At 52.6% G+C, this 14,850-nt stretch overlaps 1 protein-coding gene across 2 annotated transcripts in view; it reads right to left on the bottom strand.

Annotated features, from left to right (window-relative positions):
• PXDN (peroxidasin) overlaps window positions 1–14,850 on the bottom strand; it is a 67,668-nt gene that overhangs the window by 23,190 nt on the left and 29,628 nt on the right. For both annotated transcript variants that reach the window (XM_066385785.1, XM_066385786.1), the window contains exons 5-9: window positions 12,008–12,079; window positions 11,383–11,454; window positions 8,361–8,530; window positions 6,202–6,319; window positions 4,156–4,325 (exon numbers count right to left, since the gene is read on the bottom strand). In XM_066385785.1, coding sequence (XP_066241882.1) covers window positions 4,156–4,325; window positions 6,202–6,319; window positions 8,361–8,530; window positions 11,383–11,454; window positions 12,008–12,079 — 602 coding nt within the window. The remainder of the gene's footprint in view (window positions 1–4,155; window positions 4,326–6,201; window positions 6,320–8,360; window positions 8,531–11,382; window positions 11,455–12,007; window positions 12,080–14,850) is intronic.

Raw genomic sequence — 14,850 nt, forward strand, 5'->3', positions numbered from 1 at the left:
AGGGGTCACTGGCTTGGCTGAAGCCTTCCTGTCAAGGCACTCATGAGAAAGCAATCAATGAACAACTAAGGTGCCGCAACTGTGAGTTGATACTTTTCATCTCTCTTGCTTCCTGTCTTCTCTCTCTCTCTCTCTCTCTCTCTCTCCCTCTTGTTAAACAAACAAAAAAGAATTTTTAATTGTTATGTTATTTCTTTGGACCAATACCGTTATCCATAATTCTGGAATCCAAAAAGCTCCAAACATAAAATACTTTTTCATAAGTTGAAGGCTACTTAGAGGCCTCAATTTTCCGCTGTGAATAATCACACCGCTTTCTATAGGACTTTGCTACATTGATTATAGGCAATGTAAACCAATTAAACAGATTATGCACCAAGTGACCCTTCTGAAAAACGTTCCCAAATTTCTGAATTTCAAACAGCATCCGGTCCAAAGGGTTTTGAGTAAAGGGATATGAATAAATAAAATTAAAAAGAATTTAGAAATCTAAATATCCTGCTAACTACACTAAATATACAAGGGCTCCCTGCAAGAAAACATCCATCTGATTTTTTTTAATCTAGCTCTATGCTGTTTACAACACAAACATACAAAACATACGGATACAGAAAGGTTCAGGGCAAAATGTGAGAAAGAACTCTGATTTTAACTATATTAAACCAAATTAACTTTTAAGGCAAAAAGCACTAACTGCTAACAATCAAATGTTTGATTCAGAAGGAAGATAAGAATTATAAACTTATATGCCCCTAATAACAAAGCTTCAAAATACAGTGTGTCCGTAAAGTCATGGTGCTCTTTTGACCAGTCACAGGAAAGCAACAAAAGTTGATAGAAATGTGAAATCTGCACCAAATAAAAGGAAAACTCTCCCAGTTTCATACCTATTCAGTGCAGTTCGATGTGGGCTCACACACAGATTTTTTAGGGCTCCTTAGGTAGCTATCCCGTATAGCCTCTACAGCAGCGGTTCTCAACCTGTGGGTCGCGACCCCGGCGGGGGGTTGAACGACCAAAACACAGGGGTCGTCTAAAGCCATCGGAAAATACATATTTATTATACATTTTTAAATAAAATATGTATTTCCCGATGGCTTTAGGTGACCCCTGTTTTGGTCGTTTGATCCCCGCCGGGGTCGCGACCCACATGTTGAGAACCGCTGCTCTACAGACTCATCACTGACTGATGGCCTACCAGAACGGTGTTTCTCCACCAAACTGCCGGTTTCCTTCAACTGCTTATCCCACCGAGTAATGTGATTCCTATGTGGTGGTGCTTCGTTATAAACGCGCCAATATTCACGTTGCACTTTAGTCACGGATTCTAATTTAGCGAGCCACAGAACACACTGAACTTTCCTCTGTACCGTCCACATCTCGACTGGCATGGCCGTGGGCTGCTCCACTGTATACATGGTGTTACGTCATCATCTGCGCATGTGCACATGCTGCCACGTCATCCTACAGAAACTGGGAGGGTTTTCCTTTTATTTGGTGCAGATTTCACATTTCTATAGTCTTTTGTTGCTTTCCTGTGACCGGTTAAAAGTGCACCATGACTTTATAGACACACTGTATATAAAGCACTTTATGACTCGCAGGCTATTGTTACTATAAATTGTCAGCACAGTCTGGGAACAGGGCAGGCAAAGTTTTCTATAAAGGACTAGGGAGCACATGGTTTGGGCTTTGCAGGCTGCGCTACTCCTCAATCCTGCCACAGCAGCAAAAAGCGGCCATAGACGACTTGTAAACGGATGAGTGTGGTTTTACATTCCAATAAAATTTAACCTACAGACACTGAAATCTGAATGTCATGTAATTACCATGTGTCCTCACATACCATGAATCCTAAACACGCTTAGGGTTTTCAATTCTATAAAAATGGAAAACCATTCCTAACTCCCAGATTTTTAAGGACAACAGGCAACAGACCAGATCTAGCCCTGGTGCGGGTGGACTGGCTGTCACATGCCGATTCCCTCATCAGCTAGGACCTCGTCACAGATCGTGGGAAGACCTTCATGTGTGTTTCAGGGAGCCAGACTGACATGCTCGGGGCAGTGCCCTAAATAAAGTTGCTCTTCCTGGAGAGGAAACAGAGTCACAGAGATGTCTAAATGCTCCTGTCCAGGAGTCAGGTGACCAACCAGCCATCCTTTGTTTTTTGTTGTTGTTGTTTTTAATTTAAGAGAAAGGAGGGGAGATAGTGAGACTGACTTGAATGTGCCCCAACTGGGATCGACCTGGCGACCCCATCTGGGGCTGATGCTGGAGTACCAAGCTATTTTTAGCACCTGAGGCTAACGTGCTTGGGCCAACCGAGCCATCCTCAGTGCCTGAGGCCACACTCAAAGTGAGCCACTGGCTGTGGAAGGGGAAGAGGGAGATAAGAGGGAGAGAGAGAGGGAGAGAAGCAGATGGTTGCTTCTCCTGTGTGCCAGAACAGATATTGAACCAAGGACTTCCAAATGCCGAGCCGATGCTCTATCCCAGGAATAGTCAACATTTTTATACCTACCGCTCACTTTTGTATCTCTGTTAGTAGGAAAATTTTCTAACCTCCCACTGGTTCCACAGTAATGGTGATTTATAAAGTAGGGAAGTAATTTATAAAATTATAAAGCAGAGTTACAGCATGCAGGGGTCTCAAACTCGCGGGCCGCATGCGACCTGCCGAACAATTTTGTGCGGCCCGCAGACTAATCCATGAAGTTCAAAATATGAATTTGCCAGAAACCCTGTAAAGCATATAACAATAATTACTTACCAAGTACTTTATGTCAGGTTTTTGCTAAGTTTGGCAGAATAAATCTTTATAAAACAACTTACTATAGTTAAATCTATCTTTTTATTTATACTTTGGTTGCTCCACTACCGCCCACCATGAAAGCTGGAATGCCCACTTGTGGGCAGGAGAGACCAGGTTGACCAGCACTGCTCTATCCACTGAACCACCAGCCATCATAATGAGCCGATAGTAACATTCTGTTCATTTCTTTTGCCCTGTCACACGTCCCTGCAGTGTTACCTCACTTGGTCACTGTTCTGAGGATTTCCCTACACCTCCCATAAGCAGCTCACGCCCTCTCTGGGACCAGCAGCGCAGAGGTCACAGAGCGGTGAGCTTTGTTCCTTGTGGGGTTGCCTGACATGGGCTCTAGTCAGCAGCAGTGTGTCCCTCTGCTGTCCTCTGAGCTGGGATCTGACACTAGGGAATCTCACTCACTGAAAGGTAGGGCTGTGGGTATTCACAGTTACCATGCGATGCGAAAAACCAGACCAGGTTTAAAGGGCTGAGAATCTAAACAAACACACAGACCACTTGCACAGCCAGCGGCAATGGCCGGGAATACGAAGCGCCCGGAGGAGGCGCAGGGTGGCAGACAGGTGTCACTGAAGCAGTTACAGGGCAGCCATCCACCTCGCCAAAGGTGGTGGACGTAAACCCGGGCTGCACTTCCTCCCTGGCCGGTCCTGTGCGCACCAAAGCGCTCAGCTGGAACAGGTGGACCGGGGGGCACCCAGGCCGACATGAGACCACAGTGTTTTTAACCCTTTGAGTAGTGAGTTTTTTTTCATGCTCGCTGACCCCCGGGAGTGAATTCTTTTTCAAAAAATAAAATGAGTTTCAGTTACAGTTTTATTAACTTAAAATCTTGTTTGTTTGATAACCAATTGATGGAAATAAGAACATGCATTTGCCTTTTTTTTAATGCTGCCTTACACATCTTTAAAATAAATCGATCGTACTCTGGATGGTCAGGAGGCATGAGGACGTATGTGAATGTTCTACTACTCAAAGGATTAAATCAGGGACCAATGTTTTAAATATGGGAGTTCTACATAAAAATCCCGATTTTGGCTTCTTTTCCAATAATCAAAGCTCGTAGCACAAGGGCGCCTCCCCTACCCCAGCCAAACAGGAGGCTCAGACCAGTGTGCTGAGGCAGGCCGGGTGACGTCTCTCCCAGTGCCCACCGGATGGCCCCTGACAGCACTGCCTGCTCGACTGTCCACCGAGTGTTCGTCCTGGATTAGGGGCTAATGTGGGCCCTGTGACTGTGTTCCAGAGGCCCCGTGGTGGCCCTGCTCTGGGGCAGTGGGCGCCCACTTGGGGGGGAAACATCCCGTGCAGCCCTCGCCACGTACCTGGAGACCCAAAGTACCTGAGGGTCACCTCCTGGGTCTTCACCTCACCGGCCACGTTCTTGGCCATGCACTGGTAGATGCCCTGGTCTGTCTCCTGCGTGTTCTGGATCATCAGGGTCCCGTCGTCCAGCAGGTTCAAGCGGGAATCCGTCTTCATGCTCAGCTCGTTACTGCAAAGGCAGGAGCCCCACGCTCATGCTCCAATTCCTCACATGGAGGACATGCCTCATCCCAGCGGCAGGTCTGGTCCCGGCGTGGGTGCCAGCCTCGAGAAGGCCCAAGCATGCCTCAGGAGGCTGAGGGGCAGGGCCTGCCTCCCCAGGAATCTTTCTTTCCAAACAGCCCCGACTTGACTGGTATTTCTAGGAAAAGTGCCCACGTCATTCCATTGCTAATGAGCTCCAATATCTGTTTATTATTTACAATGTGCAACCTATAAAGATTTACAAGTTTTAGAGTGGTCCTTGTTCCCAAGGGACAAAAAAAAAAAAAAAGAATACAGTGGGAAACAATTATTTTTTTTTAAAAAAACTTCTTTGTTTCTGGCAAATTTATTCAAGAAAATGGGGCAGAAACATTCACGTTACCAAAAGCAAAAGAACGCAGACTAATGGGACAGGACAAAGCCACCGCCGTCGGGGAGCACCACCACGGTCCCCTCTCAGAGACCTCGGTGCTTGCTGACTGAGCAGCCTGCCCTGCCCTCTTCACCCTCCACCTGCCACAAGCCCCCGAAGCGAACCCCGTCCTTCACCGGGGGGTCTAGACAGATGCAGCGGTCACTTCAGGCCTCACAAACGAGACTCTTTACTGATGCAGCCCAGTTCCCTCCCATAAATGTGGGGGAGGTAGGACCACAGACCCACAGAAATTCCAGCAGGTTGGGGATACAGACTGCACCAGACATCAGGCCTGGTGCTTCGACCCCATTTGACCATGACTGGCTCTGCAATTTTATTTATAATTCTTAGAATCAATTCAGTCGTTGAAAAGTGTCGACATGCAGGGCTTGAGCCAAATGGATTCTTCTCTGCTTGAGAGTTGCCGCACTATTCACTCTGGAATTTAAAATCTCATCAACTTCCCAGCGAGCCCAGAAACCAGACCTGAGGCTACTTGACATCCACCCCACGCAGCAGCACGCCAAGTCTGGAATCAGCTTGGCTGTGATAGCAAACCCCGGCCCAGACATGCCCCACGTCCCTGCAACCGGAGCCATCTGTCCATCCTGCACACGAGGGACTAGGGGCTAGCTTGCCGCCACCTGTCCACCTTTCTGCAAACACTGCACACTCAGGAGCCACCCTCTTCGGCCTGACTCCTGTCAGGGGGGTGTCATTTGTGTCTGGGCCCTGTCTCCACGGAGGCCTCATGAGTGAGTCATGACTAAACACGGCCCATAAGCTTGAAGTGGAGATGCTGAGCCCAAGGTCACAGCCGGTTCTGTTCCTGAGTGAGTAGCCCCACAGGGGATCTCCATCCAGGGGCTTGGTTCACACAACCCTCGTGGGCTGACCTGGGCCCTGAAGCCCTCAGACCGCCCCTACCCTCAGCCCACGCCTCTGCTCCCCACAGAGACTGCACACCGAGGGAGACCCTAGTCTCAGGAGAGAAGCCAGATGCACCCAGGAGCCTGGCACCTGTGTGTCCATGTAGCAGACTGTCCCAGAGTCTCCACCCCCAGCAGCAGGACCCTGACCTAGGGAGGCCTGGTCCCCACTATCCAGGGCAGTGACCTCACCCGCCAGCCTCCAGCCAGAGAAAGTGGGCAGGTAGAGAACCAGGTTCCCCCAGTTTCTGACCCCAGGCAGGGGTGACAGGCGCCACTCCAGGACAAAAGCTGACCTGGGAAGTGTGACCCAGCCTGCCTCACCGTGGCACTTCCTGCTCGACAGGAAGTATTCTCTGTGTTTCCCCTAGGAAGAGGAAGAGGAAGAGGAAGAGAGGGCCGGTGGGGTCTGCAGGGTGGTGGGTGAGGTGAGCGGCCAGCGCCCGCAGCTTAGGAGCTCCCTCCACCCATGGCGTCCTGCCCCACACCCAGCTTACTTGTTTCGCAGCCAGATGATCTCGGGTTTGGGGTTGCCCTCAGCTCTGCAGGTGAAGAACACGGTGTTCCCCGAGGTGACGTCGGCATCCTGGGGCTCGGATGTGATCCGGGGCCTTTCTGTGACAACAAGGAAACGGAGAACTTGGGTCATTCATGGTGGAGAGAGCAAGGACCTGGACCAAACCCTTCACATCAGGAGCAAAGCACAGACGTTCCAGCTGCATCTCAAACAAAAACAGCCCCACAAACACGGCAGACGGACTTCTGCCCCACATCAGAGACGGCCACTCCCCAACCGAGATGGTCTCAGGGGAGCCCAGACTTCAGTGATCGCATCCTTCCAGGAGCCGGACCCCCGTGCGGACTGCAAACACATAAGTAATATAGTATGTCCGTCAAGTCACGGTGCACTTTTGACCGGTCACAGGAAAGCAACAAAAGACTATAGAAATGTGAAATTTGCACCAAAAGGAAAATCCTCCCAGTTTCTGTAGGATGATGTGGCAGCATGTGTGCATGCGCAGATGATGACATAACACCGTGTATACAGCGGAGCAGCCCACGGCCATGCCAGTCGAGATGTGGACGGTACAGAGGAAAGTTCAATGTTTTCTGTGGTTCGCTAAATTAGAATCCATGACCAAAGTGCAACGTGAATATCGGTGTGTTTATAACGAAGCACCACCACATAGGAATAACATTACTTGGTGGGATAAGCAGTTGAAGGAAACCGGCAGTTTGGTGGAGAAACCCCGTTCTGGTAGGCCATCAGTCAGTGACGAGTCTGTAGAGGCTATACGGGATAGCTACCTAAGGAGCCCTAAAAAATCTGCGTGAGCCCACATTGAACTGCACTGAATAGGTATGAAACTGGGAGAGTTTTCCTTTTATTTGGTGCAGATTTCACATTTCTATCGTCTTTTATTGCTTTCCTGTGACCGGTCAAAAGTGCACCATGACTTTACGGACACACTGTAGTTTCCGGGGAAGAAAAGCACAGAAAATGTCTAAAGTGACCCCCAAACACAGAAAGCCATCCCGGGCAGGCAGAGCCAACGAGAGGATGGCCTGTGGGGTACGTGTGGCAAGAGCGGGGTTATTACAGACCGGCATGTCACCACCCCACCATTGATTTAACGTCGTTTCTGTCAGTGCTGACTGACCGACACATAACTTGTAGATACACAGCCTGTCTGCGTAAGAAGTCTAGACGCTAACTTCAAATGACGCAGGCGCCAACCTGTAGGCATTCCATCTCCGGGAGATTTGTTGACCTTCGACCACAGAACCAGGATGACGTAAGACCAAGGTGACAGGCACCGGGCCACCGCTGGACTGGTTTCGAGGGCTTTGTCAGAACAGACTCTGCTGGTCTTGGCACACAGAGGACATCCACCCCTGCCCGCCATGTCTGCTCTGTCCTTCCCCACCCACGCCTGGTAGAACCCCCGCCCGCACGCGATGGTAAGACGGCCTTTGGGATGCATGTCCCTTGTCTCCTCAGCCACCAGCCCTCATCACTGGTTCTCAGCGCAGGGCCGGGGTCCGGTAACGGTACTGGTTCTTAAGTTTTCACCGTGTGTCTTTTATATGTAAAGACTAATCATGATGCCTTGGAAAAAGAATTAAAAATTTTGTTTTAGCAAAAAAAAAAAAAAAAAAAGAGAGAGAGAGAAAAAAAGGAGGGGGCTAAAATAAAAAGAAAAGGCTGAATTCTGTGGGGATTTACGAGGAACACTTGGCCCAGCCATCTGACACTTTTTTCCTTTCCCGTGGGGATCGGTGAGGCATCTGCACGCAGAGCCGGCAGGTGCACTGAGGCAGATGAGCCTCAGCCTCGTCCTTGTGAGGCCACCGCCCAGCACCTGACGCCCAGCACCGCCAGGACTGCCCAGCGGGCAGCGCAGCCCTTATATGCAGTGGTCAGTGGTAACAGAGTTTCGTTTTGCTATTTTTTTTTTTTTGGAGGGAACCTCAAAATAAAACCCAAGTTCACTCACAAGTAGTGAGCTTCTTACAGACATGACCAGGGGGCTTGCCCGGGAGTCTTCTCGCGGTGTACCGCCAAGACCCGATCTGGTGGCTCGGCCAGGGGTGGGGGAGAGGGTGCGGTGCGTGCCAGGTGGCGCCCTGGGCGTGGCCGGCGTGGCTCACTCACCGCAGTCCAGCTCCTCCGGAGTGATGGTGGCCACCGACCGCCCCTGGATGCGTCTCGGGTGCTCGCAGGTGGCGGCCGCCTGCGCGTTCCCCGACCTGGCGTAGGTTTTCAGCAGTTCCGCGAGCCACAGGATGTCACAGTCGCAGTGAAGCGCGTTGGAGTCCAGTCGCCTGCGAGGAGGAGCCGGGGACACGCCAGACGGTCACCGTCACTGCCCTCCTATGCCGTGGGCACTGTCACCACGTCATCTCCCTCCATCCTGGACTGCCCCCAATAACCCCTCTGCAGACTGTGGCCCACGACACAGTCCAGTCTCACGGACAGAGGCCACGCGGAGGGTGCACATGACGCTGGATATGCCGTCCCCACAGTGGGACTCAGGCAGGGTGTCCCGTCCGCCCGGGGAGGACCACTGTCCATGCAAAAAAGCACCCAGGTGGGACGCTGCTGCTACAGGGGGCAGGGCTGCCACAGCTGTGACAATGGCTGCTGGCTACAGAGCAGGTATGGCCTCATCACACAGTTGCTCGGGCCTCCCTTCACAGAGGAGCTCAAGGGCCCAGAGCTAAGGTGTGGGGAACGCAGGGTTGATCTCACCTCACTCTCAGTCCACACTGCAGGCCCAGGGCCCCCCAGGGAGACCAAGGCCTATGACATCACACCTGCCCCCTGCCTTTCTCCAGGACACAGACTTGGGGGGGGCACCATGGACAGAACGGATCACCCACCTGAACTGTCCCTTATCTGATGGCCACTCATGGTGGGATCTCCTGGGCTCAGTGCAGACAGGACACCACCCACTGTGCCCTGACCTCTTGGGTGAGGCTGTGAGAAACCCAGGGCACAAACGTGCCCAGGGCGTGCACCCGAGTCCCTCTGGTCTGACAGTCTCCCCTCGCCCCCCAAGTGACAGGACCTCGCGTGCAGGACAGGACACGGGGCAGCGTGGGGAACCAGACAGGTGAGGCTACTGACGTGTCCCCAGCCAGCCTCCCTGGGCGAGGGACAAGGGACAGAAGCCCACCAAGCCTGCGCTCCCCTCTGGTGCCTGGGCTGAGAACAGGCAATTCTCTGAGGTCTCACGACCTAGGTTTTCATAGACTGAGCAAAGTCGGGGAGCGAGCGGGGTGGGAAGGAGGGTCTGGAGAGGGGGCTGGGACAGGAGACGAGCGTCAGGGCATCCCAGGCCCTGATATCCGCCTGCCCGCCCGCAGCAGCCTGGTGCCCTGGCTAGTTCTCCGCTGTCCCTTTACCTGTCAAGTGTGCAGCGCTCCCCACACGTCCCCCCTAGAATGGGAAGTGGGGTCTGGCTGGTGATTTCTTTTTTCTTTTTGTATTTTTCTGCAGCTAGAAACGGGGAGACAGTCAGACAGACTCCCGCATGCGCCCAACCGGGATTCAACTGGCACGCCCACCAGGGGCGACGCTTTGCCCACCAGGGGGCGATGCTCTGCCCCTCCGGGGCATCGCTCTGCCGCGACCAGACCACTTTAGCGCCTGGGGCAGAGGCCAAGGAGCCATCCCCAGGGCCCGGGCCATCTTTGCTCCAATGGAGCCTTGGCTGCGGGAGGGGAAGAGAGAGACAGAGAGGAAGGAGGGGGGGGTGGAGAAGCAAATGGGCGCTTCTCCTATGTGCCCTGGCCGGGAATCGAACCCGGGTCCCCCGCACACCAGGCCGACGCTCTACCGCTGAGCCAACCGGCCAGGGCCCTGGCTGGTGATTTCTATACTCTAAAGCAGACAGTCACAGGCCCTGGCCGGTTAGCTCAGCAGTAGAGCGTTGGCCCAGTGTGTGGAAGTCCCAGGTTCGATACCCGGTCAAGGCACACAGGATAAGCACCCATCTGCTTTTCCACCTCCCCCCTCTCCTTCCCCTCCCGCAGCCAAGGCTCCATTGGAGCAAGGTTGGCCCAGACACTGAGGATGACTCCATGGCCTCTGCATCAGGCACTAGAATGGCTCCAGTTGCAATGAAGCAACGGCCCAGATGAGCAGAGCATCGCCCCCTAGTGGGTATGCCAGGTAGATCCCAGTTAGGCGCATGTGGGAATCTGTCTGTCTGCCTCCCTGCTTCTCACTACAGGAAAAAAAAAAAAAAAGACAAGTCACAGATTGTGATGCAAGTCTGTGTCTCATCGACCGTGCAGGCCGCTGCATAGACACTCAGTGAGATCTGACCACTGGACATGGGGTCTTCAGCCCAAACGTCAACTTCCCCATCAGTACCGTGGCAGTTCCTTGATTCCAGTGTCAGAAATTACTGAGTAGGAGGAAAATTATTTCAGAGGCCTTGAAACACAGGTAAACCTAGGTCTCTTTCAAGTGCTTATGGACGCGGACAGCTGGAATCCTGGTCATGGGTCATGGTGCAGCAATCACTCATGGACTGACTTTTTTCCCACAAGTGAAACAAGCAAGTTGCAATTAAAACCAACGTGAAGAATTTAAGACGGATGTTTAAAATGTCTGTTCGTCTATTAAATAAATACCGGGTGGCCATACGCCTGGCCTGGGACCACCTCTGCTCCGTGTGCCCGCTGAGGGGTGGACTCACCCTCCCTGGTGGCCTGTCTCCTGGTCTATACTCAGGCTGTGACACACACCTCACCGCACCCAGGAAGGAGGGCTGGTCATGGAGCTTAGGAAAGACAGCACGAGGCCCTGGCTGGTACTCAGCGGTAGAGCGTCAGCCTGGTGTAATCACATCCTGGGTTCAATCCCCAATCAGGGCACACAGGAGAAGTGGCCCTATGCTTTCTCTCCTCCTCCTTCTCCCTCTCTTCCACTCACAGCCAGTGGCTCGATAGGTTTGAGTGTGGCCCCGGCACTGAGGACAGCTCAGCTGATTCAAGCATCTGCCCTAGATGGGCTTGCCGGGGGATCCCAGATGGGTCCATGCAGGCGTCTGTCTCTCTGCTTCCCCTCCTCTCACCGAGAGAGAAAGAAAGAAAGAAACAGAGAGAACGAGAGGGAGGAAGGAAGGAAGGACAGATGGGTGGACAACACAACGTGTCACACTCACAGTCTTTTCATGGATTCCAAGTGATTAAACGTCCCTGGGACCAAATGTGTAATTCGGTTGTTGTGTAAAAATCTGTTGAAAGAGACAATACAAGAAGTAACTTTTATAAACACATCTTAGATGTGTAGATAAGATCACAAGCAGATGAATAAATATGATGTTAAAAGAAAAAAATTGCAGCAGCCTTGGCTAGCTAGCTCAGTTGGTTAGAGTGCTATCCTGATACACTAAGGTTGTGAGTTCAATCCCCGGTCAGAGCACATACGAGATCAACCAATGAGTACATGAATACGTGGGACAAAATATCAGTATTTCTCTCTCTCTCTCTCTCTCTCTCTCATCTCTCTTCCCCTCACTCTAAAATCAATTTAAAAAAGAAAAAAAGAACTGTTTCAAAAAAAGAAGTGTTTTTTCTTATTTTATTGCCATTCTCAAATAAAGAGAAAATTATAAGCCCCGCCTTTGAACTTCTAAATGAGAAGCACAGATGTTATTATACCAACACTGTTTTCAGGTGTTTTAACAGACAAGGACCTCAACTTGGTCACAGTGGACAGGCAGAGCCGCAGCCGGCCACCAGCCACCGGCCCGGGCAGGCTGGGGTCAGGGACGGAGCAGGACTTACAGTCTCTCCAGCTTCGGCAGATGCTGAAAGGACTCGGGGTCCAGGGTTTCTATCTGATTGAAGTGCAGGTATCTGGAGAAGTTAAACAGAGAAAAGAAAGAAACAATTTAAATAACTTGAATTACTTTTTACCGGCATATATGTTCTACTTAAAAGAGTTTTTTTTTCCTAAAGTCGTTTCAAATTCGTACATCAATAAATAACTTGAGGAAACTCTGAATTTTCTACGCTGTGAGAAAAACAACAAAGCCACCACACAGAAAAACTCAACACACCCAGACGCTGTAGGACCGAGTGGACAAGGACCCTGCCGGTCAGACCTACCAGGAGTTCCCGTCGCAGGTGGTGGGGGATGGGGGTGAGTGCTCAGTCCACTGATTCCCTTTGGAATATCTGGGCTTTTCTAGGAAAAAGGTCAGCACACTCCTACTTATAGCAAGTACACAGGTACAGAACATCTTCCTTCGAACCTTCTCGCTCAGATATGGACTCAGGAGGGATCAACGTCCACCTGACATTGAGTGAACCATCGGCTACAGAAGTCACGCGGAATCACGACAGGGAAACGGCCCTGCACTCAGGGAGGGGACACGTTCCCTCCAGTGTCCTTTGATGACACGGGCCACCCGAGTTTATACGCCTTAGTGTTTAGGTGCTGCTGCCTCCTCGTCTTTCTAAATGCTGCTTTGCTCACTGTGAAAACTGGTGGGGTTTTCCCTTGAAGTAGAACACTTCGAGTCTCCATCCTGGCACTTCTGCCAGGAGCCCCCCCATCCACACAGTGAGAGGGGGTCTCAACCACGCACCTTCGGCTCGTGTACCCTCTCCCCCACCAAGGACAGGTTTTAAATGTCAGGTTCCTCAGGAGACGTAGGGGACCGATGGCGGTGACAGTCACAGCAAGACCGTCCCAGGTCTCTGTCAGGAGCACAGAGGAAAACCTTCCTAAAACTCACCCTCCCCCATCAGACACACGAACTCCTCCAGATCACTGTAACTGCAAGGTCACCAATGTCAACTGCCCACGCCCGTGGCCTGTGGGTGCCCGGTCTCCCCCTGTCCAGCTCACCGAGACCACCCCACACGTGGGTGACTCCAAGTCTCTGAGAAGGAGGGTGAAGATGGGCCACAGCTGGAGACCTGCAGCCCTGAGGCCCCCCGGGGCCCAGAACCAGGCCGCTGCCCACCTTCTGCAATTCCCCCGCCCGACCTCTATCACAGGACGACGCCTGAAGGAGTTGGAATCAAACAGGAATCTCCCATGACCACCATGGAGCAGCTCCCAGGACAGGGAAGCTGGGGGCACAGGCACATGGAACAGACATGCTCAGTGGTGGCACTTAGGGGGATGTGGGGCCAGCTGGGCAGGGGGGACACCAGTCCTGGGTGAAGCCAATCGAGGGGGAAAGGGGAGGACTCTGCAGTCCCGCCATGAGGGCCCCACTCAGTCTGGCCGGGTGGAGGGCCAGCTGGCGGTACCCTGGTCCTGCTGAGCATGCTGAGAACGTCACAGCCAGGCCACGGACAGCAAGGGAGCCCCCAACTCTGACCCACATTTCCTGAGGCTCTGCAGAGCCCCGAGGCCTGGGGCTCACACTGTCTCTTCCACCCCCGCCCCCGCCCCAGCTCCAGGGGCTCGACCCTTCCACCCACTCTGACAAGGCGAGTGCACCCTTCAAGGGGGCTCCACAGAACGGGGTGGTGTCAGAGCAGACCTGGCTTGAAGCCCCACCCAGACATGCAGCCCTTGGAATACGGCAGGGTCGGCATGTGACTCGAGCACTGGGAGGGACGCCTGCGTCCCCCTGCAGAGGGCCTCCCCTCAGCCTGAGAGTGGGGACAGGTCCTGTGACATCATCGCTGGGACTTGGCGGTGACACCAATGGCGCTGAAGCCTCCGCAGCACAGACCCGACCACATGACTCTGGGCTCCGAGGCTCCACCTCCTGGACATGTTGCAAAATCCTGCTCAGGCTTCAGACGCCCTGCTTCCTTCTTCCCTACAAGTCGCTAGACTGGCTCCCCCCATCGGGGGACAAGCAGCCCAAGTTCTTAGTCGTCTCTGCTCCGAGCACCTCGCTGTCTCCGCGCCACCAAGAGCTCATGGGACACAAGAACTGGTTCCTTCGCAAACCCTCCCTTCATCTGGATGCTTTCTGGTATTTATGTTTCCGCAAGGACCTGAACTCAGCTTCCCCTGTGAGCACAGACCACACAAGCTCCTGTAGACAACCTGCAGGCAGACCCACTGTGCACACCGGCTCGGGAAAGCAGCTGTCACGCAAGTGCAAGAATGCTTCCGGGGTAAACATGAGTGCCATGTGGTTCCGGGAGGGGCTGACCCAGCTCAGCATACAGGCCTCTCTGGGCCCAACCACTGGCACACAGACACCAGGAGGCTGTGGCACAGGGGCTCGTGCAGCGACAGCTGACAGACAACTGCTTTTCATGTTCCTTAGAGTAAAACTGACCACTCAAAGCGCCTTGGAACGGCTTCTGCTCGCTGACTGAAAGGTTACTGGCCAAGCAAACCAACCAGAAAAACTCCTTTTACCAGAAATTCTACTTAAAAACGAACATGCCGACCTCACAGCACAGAAGGACTTCCTCTGCCGCCAAAGAAACAGCACCTTACACTAACCAGAGGCACATGAGCCACGTGCAGCTTCTCCATGACGACGTCATGCATGGAGACAGCAGGTCCCAACAGGACAGGGATAATAGCTCCTGCACGCGTCCCCAACGAAGCTTGACTTGCTCCATTTGGTTTGCAAGTCTATTTGTCCTTTATGTCAGGGGCACCATGGGACACAGGGTCAACTGGGCTACTGTCCTGTGTCGCT

Source organism: Saccopteryx leptura, chromosome 5 (assembly GCF_036850995.1).
Source record: "Saccopteryx leptura isolate mSacLep1 chromosome 5, mSacLep1_pri_phased_curated, whole genome shotgun sequence".
NCBI lineage: Eukaryota > Metazoa > Chordata > Mammalia > Chiroptera > Emballonuridae > Saccopteryx > Saccopteryx leptura.